Source organism: Rhinopithecus bieti, unplaced genomic scaffold (assembly GCF_001698545.2).
Source record: "Rhinopithecus bieti isolate Rb0 unplaced genomic scaffold, ASM169854v2 scaffold_1624, whole genome shotgun sequence".
Taxonomy (NCBI): domain Eukaryota; kingdom Metazoa; phylum Chordata; class Mammalia; order Primates; family Cercopithecidae; genus Rhinopithecus; species Rhinopithecus bieti.
Genome location: NW_016803776.1, coordinates 2,611,441 through 2,632,594, shown reverse-complemented (window position 1 = coordinate 2,632,594; position 21,154 = coordinate 2,611,441). Strand labels below are relative to the sequence as shown.

Below are 21,154 nucleotides of genomic sequence, written 5' to 3'. Positions count from 1 at the left end.
TATATATATATATGTATGTATAAAATAAATAAGAGTTTTTTGGTGAGAAAACTCATACTGATCTAGACTTCCTAGAATGTATCTGAGATGAACTAGTCAAATAAGACTACTTACAATCCCTGCGAAGTTGAGAAGAGACATTTAACCCCTCAGTTTGGTACCTTTGAATGAAAATTAGAACATCTATTTCATACCTCTTAGAATTTTTGTGAGAATTAAATACGTGGAACGTGATTAAAACAAAGTCTACCTCCAGTATTTTCCCAAGTGTGTTATCCAGAAAATAAATACTATGGAATGGTTATTAAAATTAAAGCAATTTCTTATCAAAAAGTTGGGAAATTCTGGGTAAACAAAGTTATACAGTTATCTTAAGAACTCTACCATGTTAATGGGCATTATGAATCCTGGAAAAAGGAGTGTAACATGTTGCATTTCCCAAACTTACTTGACAACAGATACACTGGTATTTGGTTGGGGATTGAAGTTTGGAAAATGCTGTGCGATACAGGGTCAATGTTCTTCTCTCTTTCTTCTTCATTCTCATAAGAGCATGTATAATTCTTTATAGCACTTATCACAATATTTACATATCATTCTCTTCATTAGGTTTGAATTTCATGAGAGCAAGGACTATGTATTCAGAAATGTTTTAATCCCCAGTGTTTAGTACATTGCGGGTAATACATTTTTTTAGTCTATACAATTTCTGGTAACCTCAGACGCAATTCAGTTGATAGGCAGACTAAATAAATAGTTTTTTTTTTTTTTTTTTTTTAGCTGTGAAAACAAAGGGGGTGGTTTAAAATCACTCCAATATATTTTAGCCTTGTAGAACGTGCTTAAAAAGTAAGGCTAGGCATGGTGGCTCCCTCCTATAATCACAGCACTTTGGGCAGCCAAGGTAGGAGGAATAGCACTTGAGCTCAGGAGCTCAAGACGAGCCTAGGCAACATAGAGAGACCCTATCTCTACATAAAAATTTAAAAATTAGCTGGGTGTGGTGGTGCTCACCTATAGTCCCAGCTATTCAGGGGGCTAAAATGGAGGATCCCTTGATCCCAGGGTTCAAGGCTGCAGTGTGAGCTATGTCATGCCATTGCACTTCAGCTTGGGTGATAGTGAGACCCTATTTCTTAGTATAAAAAAAAATTCCTGTGCAGAAAGGTGCTCTATGAAAACTAGGCACAGGAGTAAAAAAAAGAATAGAGAAAAAAACAAAAATACATTCTTAAAATGCCCAAATACAAGTTGTATAACTCAGGTGGCAAGAGAAATCTAGAAGTTTAATTATGGAAAATAAACTGAGTAGATGGTTTAAATACAGCCTGGAAGGTTTAGGCTGATGAAATTTGGTCTTTTAAAATCCTTAGCATCAGTTACTAAATAGGGTAAAACTAAATTTTTTTTTTTTTTTTTTTGAGACGGAGTGTCGCTCTCACCCAGGCTGGAGTGCAGTGGCCTGGAGTGCAGCGGCGTGATCTCCGCTCACTGCAAGCTCCACCTCCTGGGTTCACACCGTTCTCCTGCCTCAGCCTCCCTAGTAGCTGGGACCACAGGCGCCCACCACCATGCCCTGCTAATTTTTTGTATTTTTAGTAGAGACGGGTTTCACCGGGTTAGCCAGGACGGTCTAGATCTCCTGACCTCGTGATCCGCCCGCCTCGGCCTCCCAAAGTGCTGGGATTACAGGCGTGAGCCACCACGCCCGACCTACATTTTTTTTTAAAGACAATTTTTTTCATACTTAAGTCGTTCTAAGTCTTTATATTTTTAGAACCTAAGTACTACTTTGTAAATTCGAGAATATTCCATTAATGTATACATTAGGAAAATTTTATACTTCATTTTGGATGCTGAAATCTTTTAGTCCAGTACCTAACTTGAATAAACATTACTCAGATGCTTCAGGGATTTTCAATGACCCTTTATCTTACCCACTGTCTTTAGTCCAAGCTGAAAGTGGATTAAGCGTGGCAGAACCTTTAAGTTAACATATCAAATCCCCTTCCTACCTACTCCATTTTACAACTGAGAAGAGTAAGTAACTGTATTATGCCATTCATAAAATGACTACTTTATGCCAAGTATGCACTAAATGCTTCTGAACATTTTTTACCTGATTTTCACAATAATCCTGTGAGAAGTGTTATGATTTCATCCTAGAATGGAGAAACTGAGAAGTAAAGTGTTTTACCCCACATCAAATAGCCATAGAAAAAGTGAGTGATCTGAAAATTGAACTTAGAGCCCTTTCTCTGAAGGTCAGCGACATTTCCTTTACACAATGTTTTATTAGCAGAAGTATTGTCATTTTTTATGCTTTTTCATAGGAGTGATTAAAATGTATATGCATAAACATAGTGCTTGCACATAACATGACCAAGACTTAAGTGAAGACAACTATTTAATAACAGACATATAAAATATTAATGGAAATACTATGTTCCCTGGATGCATTGCTTCAACATTATAATTAAATTTTACACAAATAAATTTACCCACTTACTATAATTCCAATCAAAATTTTATTTTATATACTTTGATTCTGAATTTAATTTGAAGCAATAAATATATTGGAATACCCAAGATAATTTTGAAAAGAATGTTGAAAGATGATTGTGGGCTGGTGACGGAGAAGAGAAGGTTGTCCCACCTGATAGCAAAACTTACTGGAAAAAATATTTAATAATAATTAAAATAACCTGGTATTTGCAGAAAAATAGGAGAAATGCATCAATGGAATGCAATTGAAAATCCAGAAGCAGATCCATCTATGTATAGAAATGTAGTATATGATCAAGAGGGTACTTCAAATCAGTACAAAAGGAATGTACTGCTTAATAAATAGGATAGTTGACTATGTCTTTTTAAAAAAAAAAAAAAAAAAGTTAGATTTGAACCTCATATACTAAAAAACAAATTTTGTGTGGATTAAATATTCAAATGTAAGAAATAAAACCAGAAATACATAAAAAAATAGAGTTGATTATATCTGTAATCTTAGAGTGGGGAAAGCCTTCCTAAATTTAATAAAACCTAAAACTACTATAAAAAAAAAGTCTATAAAATGTTTAATTTTGAATGGCAGAAACTCTACAAAATTAAAAGACATTCACAGTTCAGGAAAAAATATTTTCAACTATATAAATAGTTGACAAAGGGTTAATATCCTTATTTTATAAACAGCTCTTCTAAATCAATAAAGCAGAGACCAACATCACATCAAGAAAATGGACAAAGGATTTGTTCAAGCAATTTCTAGCTGGAATCAACTGGCTATTAGATTTGAAAAGATGTCCAACCTTACTAATTACCAAAGAAATGAAAATTAAAACAGTAGTAAGCTAAGACTTACCTACTATCAGACTATCTATCTGATAGTCTATCTATCTGATAGACCTACTGTCAGAGTTAAAGAGTGATAGCTTCTAGTACTGGTAAGGATGTGAGGAGAAGGACTCTCATATACTATTGAAGGAAGTAAATTGGCATAATCTATTTAGAGAGTATATTTAGAAATATTGATCCAAATTTAAGTTGACCTAACAGCTCCAAGAGACGTACAAGATTCACATACAGTTGCGAATATTTTTCCCATACTGTGACTGTCATTTTACTTTGTAGAGTTTTTCTGCTATGTAGAATTTTAAAATGTACAGTTCACCTGTTTATTACATCATTTTTTGTGTGTGATGGAAAAAATAAAAACCATCCTAAATGTTCCTGCTGTGGTGACAATGTGAGCTCCACCAGAGACCACTTCTATCTTATTTACTATTGTGTTTCCAGTTGGCTGGTACTTGACACTACAAACATTTGTTAAATGAACAAACGAAATGAATTATAATGCATTTATACAACTGAAATTATTTGTAAAGATAAGTAAACTAAGTTTGTAGATTATTTTACAGATGATTCTCTTCTTATAAATATATGTGTATATATTTTTATATATGCACATATACTCATATATATATATTTTTTCACACATGTGTATGAAGAAAAAAGGAAGTATGCCTTTTGGTTGACTCTTGAGGTAGAATGCAAAAAGTAGTGACATTAACTGTTGACTTCATATACAAATGATAATATTTCCTTTGGCTTTCTTTTTTTTTTCTTTTTTCATTTTTTTAACAATGACTATGTTTATAACTTGGAAGTACAAATGTAGTCATTCTTTCAATCCACCAACTGTTCTTGGTGCAAAGGTTTTATAGCAGTGAATACAGTCTCTATTTTCCCTGAGTCTGTATTCTAGTAGAGGAAGACAGATGGCAAAGAAAGAAATGTTTATTTCTGATAAGGTGTTATGAAGAAAATTAAACCAAAGTAGAGGGACTAGTGACATGGTGCTGTTTTTCATAAGCATAGTTAGAGACTGCCTTTTGAATTATGTGGTATTTGAAAAGATACTTGAATAAAGTAGGGAGTAAGCTACCCAGGGCTATGAAGGTAGATCTTCTAAGTACAGGTCAAAGGACTAAGGCGGGACCGTGCCAAATTTCAGTTAAGAGCAAGGTCAGGGGATGTTGGAGTTGTTGACATGATTAATTTTTGTATTTAAAAGGATCAGTCTGGTGGTGGATGTGTGGAAAAGATGACAATGGCTTGGACTAGGGTCATAGTGGTAGAGCTGGTAAGAAGTGGTGAGGTTCTGGATATATCCCAGATATAGAGGCATCAGAATTTGCTGATGTGAGACAAAGAAAACAGAAAGGATATCAAACTGTCAAGAGTCTTAAAATACACCACCATCAACAAACCTGATCTGCAATGTGAGAATGGAGTGCCTCTAATAAGGCAGAACTCTTTAACAATTTTCTTTCACAGCTAGGGTCAATCCCTTATGTCATGAATTTTCCCAGCATTACTGTGAGAGAAGTAAGTGCCAAATAATGTCTCAAAATTGTATTGAAATTAGAACTTGTTCCCATGCTGGGTTTAGTGTATGCTTTCTTTTAAAAGTGTATTTAACATGAAAACATCTTCCCATTAAATGTAGCTTAGCCTTTAATTTCCTTTTGTAGTCAGTTTTACTAACAAATTTTTCTATTTTAAAGCATAAGGAGGAAAACAGTTCTGCTCTTTTGAAGAATTTAGAAAATTTGTGGTTTAGGATTTTATAGTTGTTAAGTGAAAAAAGTTTACATAAAATCTTAACAATATTGTACATTAATCTTTGGGGAAAAACTTGAACTTAAATCACTGAAGATATTGAGGACTTTTTAAAACTTAAATTTCCAAATTTTCACATTATATTATCATGTCTCATTTTATTCTGCAAAAGAAATATGCAAAACTAAAGTTCACCTTGGACATTTCCTCTATGTCAGGTAATAAAGGCTTCCACGCTTGGATTTTCTGAGGTTAAAATTATTTGGGGGTGCTCCGTTGCATGTACAAATAATTGATTAATCAAGGATGTTCTCAATCATTATCAGGTATAATTAAGTGCATGCAATCAGTTATATTGAGATGGTGAAATTGCTGGCAAATTTGAGAGTTCACTTGCTCCAACAAAAATCATACATTGCTTCCCATGATCACGTTTAGCCAAAAAGTAGCATAGGGGACTGGACCTATATCATGACATTTAAAAAGTATTTTCATAATGCTTTTAGTGACTAAAATTATGATGCTGCTCACTTAGTCACTTACTGATATGACTGAATATTATGCTCTTTATAGACCCACCCTGTCGGATTCACGACTACACCAAATGTCATGTTGAGGTCTGAAGGGAGTGGGTGGATAAGCAGAAAGAACACTCGGGGCCGTAGGCAGGTAAAAGATGATTTTATTTAGCAGCAGCTCTCATCGATAGCTTTCTTATACTTGCACTCTACACTGTTCGCCTTTATTTCAGCTGTTTGCTCCAGCTCTGTGGCTCCTGCTGCCCCCATGCCTGCAGCTGCATGGCTGACTCTCCCTTGGCTTCAGGGTCAGCAGCTTAACTCTTTCTCTCCCTGGGCACGAGCGAGCCGAGCTTTGTACCGGCTCCCCTCCGTCCGTCTGCAAAGATGGATAGCTCTGACTCTATCTTTCTCTGGGTGCCTACACCTGCACAGTATCAGCAGGGCAATTATACCTTTTACAGACAATATTGGCATAGAACCAAGTGATGGCCTTCCAATGTTATGGCTACATGGCTGTGATAACAAGTGGAGTTATACGCGTTTTCCCTGAACTCACTGAGTAATGCAGGATGTAAACATCCTTCCTTGGCCTATCCTTGACCAAAGCACAGCCATGTTCCTTGAACTCCACCCTCTAGGCTGAGGTAGACATAGGTCTTGGATACGCAGGTTATATATATAAGCTTTGAGTACATAGGTGCGAAAGACACACACAGGCTTTATACATAAGTTTTGGGCACATAGGTTTAATATACAGACTTGGCACACAGGGCGTACACACCCGATGATGTGAATGAAACTGCACTAATGATCCTGGATTTTTATCCATTTTTTAAATTTATTATCTATTCATTATCTTCTCAACAAACATTTATTGAGTGTTTTCTAAAGTAGTTTTAATCTTGGCTGCATGTCAAAATCCTCTGTGAAGCTTTTAAAAGTAGTGATTCCTGAATAATAAACCCCTGAAACTGATTCAGTAGATCTAGAGTGCAGCCAGGCATTTTTGTCAAAAGCACCACAGGTGACTGTGATGTACAGTCAGAATTAAGAATCACAAGCTTCTCTGTCAAGTACTAAGGTTATAAGAGTAAACATGAAATAGTTCTTATTCACAAGGAGATCAGAGTCAAATGAGTGAGATAAACAAGTAAATGAGTAATTACAGAAGAGTATGATAAGTACTCTACTAGGGGTAAGCACACCTATTCTCATATACATTGGTACTAGGTTAACTAAGTCTATTCATGGACTATAACACACAAAAAGGAGATTTTCTCTCATCATCAAACCTAATGACACAAATTGTGATTTTCCACCTTACCTACTCTATTCCTTAATCAGATGAATTAGCCATACTAGACTCTGTGGTGAAACTCGGCAGACGAAAAAGCAGAACGACAAGTTTCTATTTCTGATAGCAGTATATGGGAGATGAGAAGGAGGTGAAGAAGAATTGCAAAACAGTGAGCTCCTCGAAGGCAGGGACCATTTTTCTGTCTTACTAATATTTTTCTCCCTGTGGCCTCATTCAGAGTCCAGCATAAGAGTAGGCATTGAATCTGTTAGTTTTTTTTTTAATCTTGTTTTCTTGATTAAATCAGGAGCCAGCTGTTCTTGCCTAGCTTGTGCATTCCTAAGATAACTGTTTCTTGCTCTCTGAACAGTGACTTTCACAAGAAAACCATTTTTGCTTCTTCAGAGGCACAGGACTTTTATTGTCTTTAAGCTTAATAATTCATAGAACCTTGCTAATCCTTCGTGGTTGGATTGTTTTTTCTTATCCATGTGTCCCATTGCCAGTTGATGTTTTGTTCTTACTACTGTAATTTCGATTATCACATGTCATTTTATTTTTATTTTTATGTATTTTGAGACAGGGTCTCACTCTGTTGCCCAGGCTAGAATGCAGTGGTGCAATCATGGCTCACTGTAGTCTCAACCTCGCCAGACTCAGATGATCCTCCCGCCTCAGCCTCTGGAGTAGCTGGGACTACAGGCATGCACCACCATGCCTGGCTAAATTGTAGGTGTTTTTATTGTTTATTTTGTTTTTTGTTTTGTTTTGTTTTGTTTTGTTTTTTGAGAGACAGGGTTTCACCATGTTGCCCAAGATTGGTCTTGAACTCCTGGTGTCAAGCCATCTGCCTGCGTTAGCCTCCCAAAGTGCTCCCAAATCCCTCCCTCCTAAAGGGATTACAAGCATGAGCCATCGTGCCCGGCATCACATGCTGTTTATATTCTTTTGTTTCTTTTTAATTTCATTTTACATGATCTGCTTTGATAACCTTTCTTCCTAAAAATTACAGACACGAGGTACCAGTGTAAAGGAAGGATGGAACTGGAAATTTAACCTATCTAAAATAAGGGAAGATATGTGCCTTTGATCCCCTCCAGAGAAGTACCGAAAAAGCTCCACAAAACACATTGCTCATTGCAGACCTCTTGTCATCTCTTGGTCCCTAAAGATGAGACAACGAGGTTGACAAGACCACATCTAGAAATATCTTCCAGGAAATCCATCAGGCATAATCCAGGTCAGAATTCCCCAAACAAGAGTAAGAAGTCCCCAGAAGGAAAGCTTCATAAATTAAGGTTCCCCTATTATCTTGAAGACCATCTATTCCCAAATATAGCTGAGAGTTGTTATGTCCATTCTGCATGACTTTATGACATTGGCAAGGCCAAATTAGATCTTATGAAGAAAAGCTTGTCTGATTGCAGTGGTTTTGTCAGCTGCAGATTCATATATATTAGGGGATATACTTAATGTGAACATGATTTATATAAACTTGAAATTGTGTAATATAAAATACTAGTAAAATCTCACTTTGGGTGAATGCTTTGAAAATCGATTTCATCAAATGAAAGGAATTAGGAATGTCATAGTTTCACAGCTAGCTAACTAAATGAATTATAAATTATGTCCATCCTTCTGCCACAAGAAGGTGCTATTTTAGCTAGTAAGCCAAAATGTCTAACAAACTTTAATGTCAAATTAACCAATGCTGTTGTTTATATTAGAACTACGTGGTGATTTCAGACATTTTTTGTTGTTTTTTTGGTTTTGTTGTGAAACATTCCATTTTCATTAATTTTAAAAAACATATTTACTGACAATAGTATGCAAACATTTATTGAGCTTTCTGCCTTTCTATTATTTTATGAATTAAGAAATTCTGCATTAAAATGTCAAGAAAGTTAAGCAGTTATGTTGAACCATGCTTTTAATTTCTGGAAAATGTTAGAGATAATGCTAAGAAATTTAAAAGTATGTATATAGCAAAATATCCTACAGTACTTATTGATTTATGTGCTCCATGAATGTTTACTTCCTATTTTACATGAAAATATATGTACATTAAAATGTATTTTATATTATATTTCTTCTTTGAGAAAAGTAGTTTTGAATTATGCAAAATTTGAATCATGCAAGGTCTTCAAGAATGCAGCTGGTACCAAGACAGAGATATAGACCAATGGAACAGAACAGAGTCCTCAGAAATAATACCACACATCTACAACAATCTGATCTTTGACAAACCTGACAAAAACAAGAAATGGGGAAAGGATTCCCTATTTAATAAATGGTGCTGGGAAAACTGGCTAGCTATATGTAGAAAGCTGAAACTGGATCCCTTCCTTACACCTTATATGAAAATTAATTCAAGATGGATTAGAGACTAAAATGTTAGACCTAAAACCATAAAAACCCTAGAGGAAAACCTAGGCAATACCATTCAGGACATAGGCATGGGCAAGGACTTCATGTCTAAAACACCAAAAGCAATGGCAACAAAAGCCACAATTAACAAATGGGATCTAATTAAACTAAAGAGGTTCTGCGCAGCAAAAGAAACTACTATCAGAGTGAACAGGCAACCTACAGAATGGGAGAAAAGTTTTGCAATCTGCTTATCTGACAGAGGGCTAATATCCAGAACCTACAAAGAACTCAAACAAATTTACAAGAAAAAGACAACCTCCTCAAAAAGTGGGCGAAGGATATGAACAGACACTTCTCAAAAGAAGACATTTATGCAACCAACAGACACATGAAAAAATGCTCATCATCACTGGCCATCAGAGAAATGCAAATCAAAACCACAATGAGATACCACCTCACACCAGTTAGAATGGCGATCATTAAAAAGTCAGGAAACAACAGGTGCTGGAGAGGATGTGGAGGAATAGGAACACTTTTACACTATTGGTGGGACTGTAAACTAGTTCAACCATTGGGGAAGACGGTGTGGCAATTCCTCAAGGATCTAGAACTAGAAATACCATTTGACCCAGCCATCCCATTACTGGGTATATACCCGAAGGATTATGTATCATGCTGCTGTAAAGACACATGCACAGGTATGTTTATTGCGGTACTAATCCCAATAGCAAAGACTTGGAACCAACGCAAATGTCCATCAATGACAGACTGGATTAAGAAAATGTGGCATGTATACACCACGGAATACTATGCAGCCATAGAAAAGGATGCGTTCATGTCCTTTGTAGGGACATGGATGCTGCTGGCAACCATCATTCTCAGCCAACTATCGCAAGAACAGAAAACCAAACACCGCATGTTCTCACTCATAGGTGGGAATTGAACAATGAGAACATTTGGACACAGGAAGGGGAACATCACACACCAGGGCCTCTCATGGGGTGCGGAGATGGGGGAGGGATAGTATTAGGAGATATACCTAATGTAAATGATGAGTTAATGGGTGCAGCACACCAACATGGCACATATATACATATGTAACAAACCTGCACATTATGCACATGTACCCTAGAACTTAAAGTATAATAAAAATAACAATAAATAAATAAAAATAAGAATGCAACCTTTCTGACACTTCCTCTGAGTCCAGGCTTCAAAATATAAATAGTTGCATGTTTGTTCAGATTCTTAGAATACTCTGAAACACATTTCCCAGTGACCCAGACTCTTATCAGGAAAATGGAGGAATTGAATAGCAAGTGGTAAGAAGCTGACCTTCCTCTTCAGTTTTGATGTTGACATCATGTTCCTGAGAGACCTCGTTGTTGGAAGATAAATCCCCTAGTGTCTAACATTCTCTACACTTTTGGCAAAGTAATTTTTGTAGAGGAAAGAGAGAACCATCACACCAATTTGGTTTACTTTAAACCACCAGGTTATCAGTTCTCTGATACGTGCAAGATTTCTCTCCTTCTCTGATTTAGTTCCCATAGAAGATTAATCTACTATGCCTGAACTTTACTACTAGGTGTTCAGATTACTGAAATGTGAACTAAGGTGCCAGCCTTGTATAATTAACTTTTCCTTAAGAAATACGCTAAGGAGATTAAAATGCCAAGATTGCAGTTATCTTCTGAGATCTTCATTAAGAACAAATTTGTACTAGAAACATTGCTTCTCTACGGGATAATGCTCTCCAGGAACATGGTTCAAAATCAAGGAAAAATTTTTGTATAAATCTATTGAACATTATACTTTAATATCTTGTTTGTGTGCCAGTGGTTATAAGCTTAAGGAAAATTATATTTATGGGTTTATTTAGAAATTAGTAATTTTTGCTTATCTCAATTATTGAAGTAGATGAAACGTATCTGTTTTGATATGCATGTTTTAAAATATGATATAAATAATATACATGTATTCTGCAGTTTACTTCTTTTATGTATTCTAGATATATGTCCCTTATTAGACTTATGATTTGCAAATATTTTCCCATTCTCTGACTTGTCTTTCATTTCTTGATGGTGTCATTTGAATGAGAAAGGTTTTTAATTTTGATCAAGTCCAATTTATCTATGTTTTTCTTTTGTTGTTCACAATTTTGGTGTCATATGTAAGAATCTTTTGCAACATTCAAAGTCATGAAGATTTAGCCTTATGTTTTATTCTAAGATTTTTATAGTTTGTACTTTTACAGTTAAGTCTTTGATCTATTTTGAGTTTGTTTTTGTATGTGATGTAAGAGCCTAGTTACATTCTTTTACATGTGGCTATCCAATTTTCTCAGCATTGTTTGTTCAAAAGGCTTTTCCCAATTGAATGGTCTTGGCACTCTTGTCAAAAATTAGTTGACTGTATAGGTATGGGTTTATTTCTTCACTCTCAGTTACGTTCTATTTTTCTCTATATCTACTGCTTTGCCAGTACCACACTGTCTTATCATTGCTTTGTGGTAAGCTTTCAAATTCATAAATGTAAGTCCTGCTACTTTATTCTTTTTTTTCCAAGATTATTTGGGCTGTTCTGGATGCCTTGTAATTTTGTATGAATTTTAAAATCAGCTTATTAATTTGTACAAAGAAGTCAGCTGGAATTCTGATAGGGATTACATTGAATCTTAGATCAGTTTGGGTAGTATTGCCATCTTCCAATCTTTGAACATACAGTAGTTAAGTGTTCCAATATTTGAACATTCAGTAGTTTTCCATTTATATAAGTCTTTGTTTCAAAAATGTTTTACACCTATGGCCTTACCACTTCATTCTCATCTGTATATCCAAATGATCACCTGCCCTCATTTTATTTCAGCTTAACGTATTTGCTTTCAATGTTTTGAATGCAGACCTGTTCACAGTGGATTGTCTCACTTTTTATTTCTTTTAAAATGTCTTCGAACCTTTATTTTTGAATAAATATCTTAGTAGACTTAGCCTTCATGGTAAATAGTTTTCTTCTCAACGCTGTTTATGTTATTCCACTATCTTCTGGCCTCCAGTGTGCTCATAAAAACTTAGCTGTTAATAATATTTTTGTTCTTCTTTATGTAATGAATTTTCTTTTCTGTTGGCATGATTTTTTTTGTTGTTATCTTTGGCTGTAGTAGTTTTATGATGTGCCTATGTGCAGCCTTTTTTTGTTTATTGTATTTGTGGTTCATTGAGCCATCTTTGAGTTAATGTTTTTCACTAAATTTGAGAAGGATTTTGTTATCATTTCTTTATATATGTGTCCACCATTTCTCTTTCTGTGCTCCTTATTAAATTTCAATTATCCTTATGAGTTATGAAAGGTTTTTTTTGCCACATAGTTTTAAACCTTGGAAGAATGCTTGGGAATAAGAGGGGAAAGTATAAATGAAATGCCACCACTATTTTCTAAGAAAACTTAGTTCACTAAATATGCACACAACTACACAATTCATTAGATTTACAGTGAAAAATATTAATATTACTGGTCTTCTTTTCCTATCTTTACAAAATGTGTTCCTAGGTGCATTTCCTCCCTCTGCTATTTATGCACGGAAAGACTTACTACAGCGATCTACCCATATTGCCACCAAGACTTTCCAGGCTCTTCGCATATTTGTGAACAATGAGCTCAATGAACTCTACACAGGACTGAAGACAGCTCAGAAGTTTCTGAGACCTGGTGGTCGTCTTGTTGCCCTCTCCTTCCATTCACTAGAGGATCGCATCGTCAAAAGATTTTGCTTGGAATAAGCATGACAGAAAGATTTAACCTAAGTGTTAGACAGCAAGTGATGAAAACATCACAGTTGGGTTCTGGTCACGAAAACATGGAAGATGTCTCTATGAGAAGAGCTCCTTTAATGTGGGAATTGATACACAAGAAGGTTCTTAGTCCGCAAGATCAGGATGTACAAGATAATCCCAGAGGGCGCTCAGCCAAGCTTAGAGCAGCTATCAAATTATAAGTTACAATCATCTTATTCTTCAAATTTTCTCACGATTTCTCTAATCTTTACTCATGTTGTGTTCCTGAATGTCTTGATATAGGTTTAAGTGTGGGACAGTCTGAAAATTGATAGCATTTAGCACTTTTTTTCCCTCAAAAGAAACTGTAGGAAATACATGACAGAGAAAGTTACACTCAGGGAGCAGCAGCACCTCAAGACTGGAAAATGTGTTAATCTTTGCATCATATTGGATTCTTGAAATGCAATCCTTCCTCTGGCCAGGAACATTTTAAAAAAATAATAGTTGGGTTTATCTAAATATGTAAACTCAAGCTGCCAAAGAGAAAGATATTATAATCATATCTGCATGTCCTAAATTTTGAATTTAGATATTCCAATTTGCATCAGTCTTTCTCTGGCTCAAATAATGATGATTATGGAATGAATTTTAATGTCCCTACTTGTGAATAATTACTATAGCTTTCTCAAATGTACGCTTTTACAAATTTTAAATTTTAAAATATTAGTTTAAATACATGTTATACTGATAAAATTTCATCTTTCAAATTTTAGTCTATTATTTTAAAGGGATTTTCCATATGATATGGGCCATTTTGTTTGTATATCTCAAGGTAAACATGTAAAATCCTTACAAAGAATTGTTTCACAAAACTTATATTTCATGTCAATTGTATTTATTTTAATAATAGCTCACAATGCCTTTTGTAAGTAATAAAGTCTCTTATTACAATCTTGTATTTTTAATTGAGCCAATCAAAATAATTCAGCCAAGTCTATTTGAAATAGAAAACTATCTATTTAATATAGTAAAATCAATGCTNGGAATAGGAACACTTTTACACTATTGGTGGGACTGTAAACTAGTTCAACCATTGGGGAAGACGGTGTGGCAATTCCTCAAGGATCTAGAACTAGAAATACCATTTGACCCAGCCATCCCATTACTGGGTATATACCCGAAGGATTATGTATCATGCTGCTGTAAAGACACATGCACAGGTATGTTTATTGCGGTACTAATCCCAATAGCAAAGACTTGGAACCAACGCAAATGTCCATCAATGACAGACTGGATTAAGAAAATGTGGCATGTATACACCACGGAATACTATGCAGCCATAGAAAAGGATGCGTTCATGTCCTTTGTAGGGACATGGATGCTGCTGGCAACCATCATTCTCAGCCAACTATCGCAAGAACAGAAAACCAAACACCGCATGTTCTCACTCATAGGTGGGAATTGAACAATGAGAACATTTGGACACAGGAAGGGGAACATCACACACCAGGGCCTCTCATGGGGTGCGGAGATGGGGAGGGATAGTATTAGGAGATATACCTAATGTAAATGATGAGTTAATGGGTGCAGCACACCAACATGGCACATATATACATATGTAACAAACCTGCACATTATGCACATGTACCCTAGAACTTAAAGTATAATAAAATAACAATAAATAAATAAAATAAGAATGCAACCTTTCTGACACTTCCTCTGAGTCCAGGCTTCAAAATATAAATAGTTGCATGTTTGTTCAGATTCTTAGAATACTCTGAAACACATTTCCCAGTGACCCAGACTCTTATCAGGAAAATGGAGGAATTGAATAGCAAGTGGTAAGAAGCTGACCTTCCTCTTCAGTTTTGATGTTGACATCATGTTCCTGAGAGACCTCGTTGTTGGAAGATAAATCCCCTAGTGTCTAACATTCTCTACACTTTTGGCAAAGTAATTTTGTAGAGGAAAGAGAGAACCATCACACCAATTTGGTTTACTTTAAACCACCAGGTTATCAGTTCTCTGATACGTGCAAGATTTCTCTCCTTCTCTGATTTAGTTCCCATAGAAGATTAATCTACTATGCCTGAACTTTACTACTAGGTGTTCAGATTACTGAAATGTGAACTAAGGTGCCAGCCTTGTATAATTAACTTTTCCTTAAGAAATACGCTAAGGAGATTAAAATGCCAAGATTGCAGTTATCTTCTGAGATCTTCATTAAGAACAAATTTGTACTAGAAACATTGCTTCTCTACGGGATAATGCTCTCCAGGAACATGGTTCAAAATCAAGGAAAATTTTGTATAAATCTATTGAACATTATACTTTAATATCTTGTTTGTGTGCCAGTGGTTATAAGCTTAAGGAAAATTATATTTATGGGTTTATTTAGAAATTAGTAATTTTGCTTATCTCAATTATTGAAGTAGATGAAACGTATCTGTTTTGATATGCATGTTTTAAAATATGATATAAATAATATACATGTATTCTGCAGTTTACTTCTTTTATGTATTCTAGATATATGTCCCTTATTAGACTTATGATTTGCAAATATTTTCCCATTCTCTGACTTGTCTTTCATTTCTTGATGGTGTCATTTGAATGAGAAAGGTTTTAATTTTGATCAAGTCCAATTTATCTATGTTTTCTTTTGTTGTTCACAATTTTGGTGTCATATGTAAGAATCTTTTGCAACATTCAAAGTCATGAAGATTTAGCCTTATGTTTTATTCTAAGATTTTATAGTTTGTACTTTTACAGTTAAGTCTTTGATCTATTTTGAGTTTGTTTTGTATGTGATGTAAGAGCCTAGTTACATTCTTTTACATGTGGCTATCCAATTTTCTCAGCATTGTTTGTTCAAAAGGCTTTTCCCAATTGAATGGTCTTGGCACTCTTGTCAAAATTAGTTGACTGTATAGGTATGGGTTTATTTCTTCACTCTCAGTTACGTTCTATTTTCTCTATATCTACTGCTTTGCCAGTACCACACTGTCTTATCATTGCTTTGTGGTAAGCTTTCAAATTCATAAATGTAAGTCCTGCTACTTTATTCTTTTTTTTCCAAGATTATTTGGGCTGTTCTGGATGCCTTGTAATTTTGTATGAATTTTAAAATCAGCTTATTAATTTGTACAAAGAAGTCAGCTGGAATTCTGATAGGGATTACATTGAATCTTAGATCAGTTTGGGTAGTATTGCCATCTTCCAATCTTTGAACATACAGTAGTTAAGTGTTCCAATATTTGAACATTCAGTAGTTTTCCATTTATATAAGTCTTTGTTTCAAAATGTTTTACACCTATGGCCTTACCACTTCATTCTCATCTGTATATCCAAATGATCACCTGCCCTCATTTTATTTCAGCTTAACGTATTTGCTTTCAATGTTTTGAATGCAGACCTGTTCACAGTGGATTGTCTCACTTTTATTTCTTTTAAAATGTCTTCGAACCTTTATTTTGAATAAATATCTTAGTAGACTTAGCCTTCATGGTAAATAGTTTTCTTCTCAACGCTGTTTATGTTATTCCACTATCTTCTGGCCTCCAGTGTGCTCATAAAACTTAGCTGTTAATAATATTTTGTTCTTCTTTATGTAATGAATTTTCTTTTCTGTTGGCATGATTTTTTTTGTTGTTATCTTTGGCTGTAGTAGTTTTATGATGTGCCTATGTGCAGCCTTTTTTTGTTTATTGTATTTGTGGTTCATTGAGCCATCTTTGAGTTAATGTTTTCACTAAATTTGAGAAGGATTTTGTTATCATTTCTTTATATATGTGTCCACCATTTCTCTTTCTGTGCTCCTTATTAAATTTCAATTATCCTTATGAGTTATGAAAGGTTTTTTTTGCCACATAGTTTTAAACCTTGGAAGAATGCTTGGGAATAAGAGGGGAAAGTATAAATGAAATGCCACCACTATTTTCTAAGAAAACTTAGTTCACTAAATATGCACACAACTACACAATTCATTAGATTTACAGTGAAAATATTAATATTACTGGTCTTCTTTTCCTATCTTTACAAAATGTGTTCCTAGGTGCATTTCCTCCCTCTGCTATTTATGCACGGAAAGACTTACTACAGCGATCTACCCATATTGCCACCAAGACTTTCCAGGCTCTTCGCATATTTGTGAACAATGAGCTCAATGAACTCTACACAGGACTGAAGACAGCTCAGAAGTTTCTGAGACCTGGTGGTCGTCTTGTTGCCCTCTCCTTCCATTCACTAGAGGATCGCATCGTCAAAAGATTTTTGCTTGGAATAAGCATGACAGAAAGATTTAACCTAAGTGTTAGACAGCAAGTGATGAAAACATCACAGTTGGGTTCTGGTCACGAAAACATGGAAGATGTCTCTATGAGAAGAGCTCCTTTAATGTGGGAATTGATACACAAGAAGGTTCTTAGTCCGCAAGATCAGGATGTACAAGATAATCCCAGAGGGCGCTCAGCCAAGCTTAGAGCAGCTATCAAATTATAAGTTACAATCATCTTATTCTTCAAATTTTTCTCACGATTTCTCTAATCTTTACTCATGTTGTGTTCCTGAATGTCTTGATATAGGTTTAAGTGTGGGACAGTCTGAAAATTGATAGCATTTAGCACTTTTTTTCCCTCAAAAAGAAACTGTAGGAAATACATGACAGAGAAAGTTACACTCAGGGAGCAGCAGCACCTCAAGACTGGAAAAATGTGTTAATCTTTGCATCATATTGGATTCTTGAAATGCAATCCTTCCTCTGGCCAGGAACATTTTAAAAAAATAATAGTTGGGTTTATCTAAATATGTAAACTCAAGCTGCCAAAGAGAAAGATATTATAATCATATCTGCATGTCCTAAATTTTGAATTTAGATATTCCAATTTGCATCAGTCTTTCTCTGGCTCAAATAATGATGATTATGGAATGAATTTTAATGTCCCTACTTGTGAATAATTACTATAGCTTTCTCAAATGTACGCTTTTTACAAATTTTAAATTTTAAAATATTAGTTTAAATACATGTTATACTGATAAAATTTCATCTTTCAAATTTTAGTCTATTATTTTAAAGGGATTTTTCCATATGATATGGGCCATTTTGTTTGTATATCTCAAGGTAAACATGTAAAATCCTTACAAAGAATTGTTTCACAAAACTTATATTTCATGTCAATTGTATTTATTTTAATAATAGCTCACAATGCCTTTTGTAAGTAATAAAGTCTCTTATTACAATCTTGTATTTTTTAATTGAGCCAATCAAAATAATTCAGCCAAGTCTATTTGAAATAGAAAACTATCTATTTAATATAGTAAAATCAATGCTCCCTTAATGTTGTTACAAAGATATTGTAACTGTAATAAGGGTATAAGTTTATTCAAGAAAAGAGTACTTGGTAGAAGATTCTTTAACAAATTGATGAGATTGATTCATAATTCACATGTCAACTTTTTATAGTAATATGTACTTCTGATTTATTCAGTAATTCAGCAAGTACTGAACTTGTCATTAGAAAAGCAAAGGTAAGTACAATATACATGGCTCACAATACATGTCCTATAGAGTTTATTAGAGGAAAATTATGTTAGTTATAACCACAAAAATCAATATAAAATGGACACAGTGGTAAATACTACAAACAGGTCGTATATGGTACTGTAAGAACATCTAGTAAGGATTTTATCCATTGTCAGAAATGAGGTATGAGAACATGATACTTGAATTGTGACCTGAAAGATGAGTTGGAGATAATTAGTCAAAGAGCACATGGGGGTATGGAAGGGGGCATGTTGATTAACCATACATAGAATTAAATGTTCTCTTAAATAGTTATCCTTGAAATCATATTTATACTATTAATTTGCTCAGTGCACTTTTTTCAAATACAGAAAAAAGATTTTCCACTATAGTTACAAATGTTTGGTTGGTGAATCCAAGTGAATGAAATATCAACATAACTGCAGGGGCAAAATAGATAAGAATTAAATACATGAATTTTCCTCAGACTTATTTTATCTACCTCTGTAATATTTAACTTTAGTACCCAGGCTTGTTTACTACTTCTGCTTTAGAGGCTTTATTTAAATCTGAACAATCCTACAGGGAAATCAGAATTCGAAAAAAAGTCTGGAGAACAATATGGTTGAAAGAGAAACAAGAGAATGCACCTAGGTGAATTCCCTGAATCCTACTTGAACAATATATAAATTTCTCTTTGCATATAATACATGTTTGTGAATGAGACATATTCCCAAAAAATTCTTATCTCTGTATGTGATTGGAAAATAAAAGATCATATTTGTATATTCAACAATCTTTCACCTATTTCTTAAGTCATTTTTTTCATCCAGTATAATATGAGAATTACTTTTATGTTAAATAGAAACTGAAGGTACTGGGTTGAACAGTGTCATCCCCAAAATTCATCTACTTCCTGGAGCCTCAGAATGTGACCTTATTTGGAAATACTGTGATTGTGGTTGCAAGTAGCTAAGATGAGGTCATATTGGAGCAGGGCAAGCCCTTAATCCAACATGACTCATGTCCCTTATAAGAGAAGATAGGTCGGGCATGGTGGCTCACGCCTGTAATCCCAGCACTTTGGGAGGCCAAGTCAGGCAAATTGCTTGAGGCTTAGGAGTTCTAGAGCAGCCAGGCCAACATGGCGAAAACCCATCTCTACTAAAATGTAATTAGCCAGGCGTGGTGGTGTGTGCCTGTAATCTCAGCTACCCAGCAGTCTGAGGCACAAGAATCACTGGAACCCGGGAGGTGGAGGTTGCAAGGTCACACAACTGCACTCCACTCTGAGCAACGGAACGAGACTCTGTCTCAAAAAAACAAAAAAACAAAAAAAGAATGAAAGAGAAGATAGAGACACGGGAGAATGCCACATGATGCTGGAGGCAGAGATTGGAGTGATACATTGTGGGAACCCTCAGAAGATAGGAAAAGGCGTGGAATAGATTCTCCCTCAAAGTTCCAGTAGTTGCCAACCCTACTAACATGATGTTGCACTTCTAGCATCCAAAACAGTGAGAGAATATATTTCTGCTCTTTTAAGAAACCCAGTTTGTGGTAATTTGTTATAGCAATCCTAGGAAGCTAATACTCTGACAGAAAAAAATCTTGAATAATGTGCATGAAAAAAAATCCTTTAATAAACACAAAATTGGTTTCAAAATGTTTTCATGTAAAATAAATTAACTTTTCTGTAATTAGACTGTGTTTTATAGTAATTCTTGCCTGCTTCTTAGTCTTTGTTGTTGGATACATAATAAAATACATGAATGAGTTTTAAATGGTTAGCTTTGGAGAATGGTTTTAGGAAGTTCATACAGTACACAGAAATAAAAGCTAACGTTGCTATGAATGTGCATTACTTTTCTAATAGTTCTGAATCTCTGTCTTGACTGCCTTCTATGAATCATTTTAACATAGTATCAATGTCATTGTGTAGTACATCAGTTCTTAACAGTTTTAGTTCATTATTTAAGAAATAAAATTTAATAACTACAGTTCTAGATAATATACCTATTTTTATTTTATTTTTAAAATTGTTTATTAATTACTGTGTTCTTTGAAGTTTGTAGGGGTGTTCTTGAAAGACACTAATTATATCTATATGTCTTTTCTATTTCATGTAGTATATGATATATTATTTGTGCTTAAATTCATTTGTAGTAAACTATTTGTTGTGCTACAAGCAGTAGTTTATAAGAGAATACAGTATGCCTAATTAGATTTTGAAATGAACTAATATTTCTTATAAATTCACTGCAAATATTTGAAAATCGTATTTTCTTAGTCTTTGCAGGAGTATTTACGTACCAGAGTTTTTAAAATGTTTGTTTCTAATTTTTGTTTTTAAGAAGTAGAATAATGAGTCTGTACTGCAGTGACTTTTAAAAAAAAATAATTTTACTTTCATTTGAAATCTCTCATTCAAAAAGTATGGGACAGTTCTTAATGGTACTTAATAGCTAAAACAGAGAAAAATATATGTATATACTCAACCATATATTAGAAGCTAACTATTTAGGAAGAAATTTAAAAAAAACCTTTCTAACCA

The 21,154-nt window shown here is 34.5% G+C and overlaps 1 protein-coding gene across 2 annotated transcripts in view; it reads left to right on the top strand.

The window, feature by feature from the left end:
• The window catches only part of METTL15 (methyltransferase 15, mitochondrial 12S rRNA N4-cytidine), a 138,447-nt gene extending 120,133 nt beyond the window's left edge, over positions 1–18,314 (top strand). Inside the window, exon 5 of one of the 2 annotated variants that reach the window (XM_017852841.1) lies at positions 17,134–18,314. In XM_017852841.1, the coding sequence (XP_017708330.1) occupies positions 17,134–17,579 (446 nt within the window). In that variant the 3' untranslated portion in view covers positions 17,580–18,314. Of the gene's footprint in view, positions 1–12,855; positions 13,774–17,133 lie in introns of those variants that run through there. The other variant, XM_017852833.1, reaches the window with a different exon arrangement.
• The last annotated feature ends 2,840 nt before the right edge of the window (positions 18,315–21,154 follow it).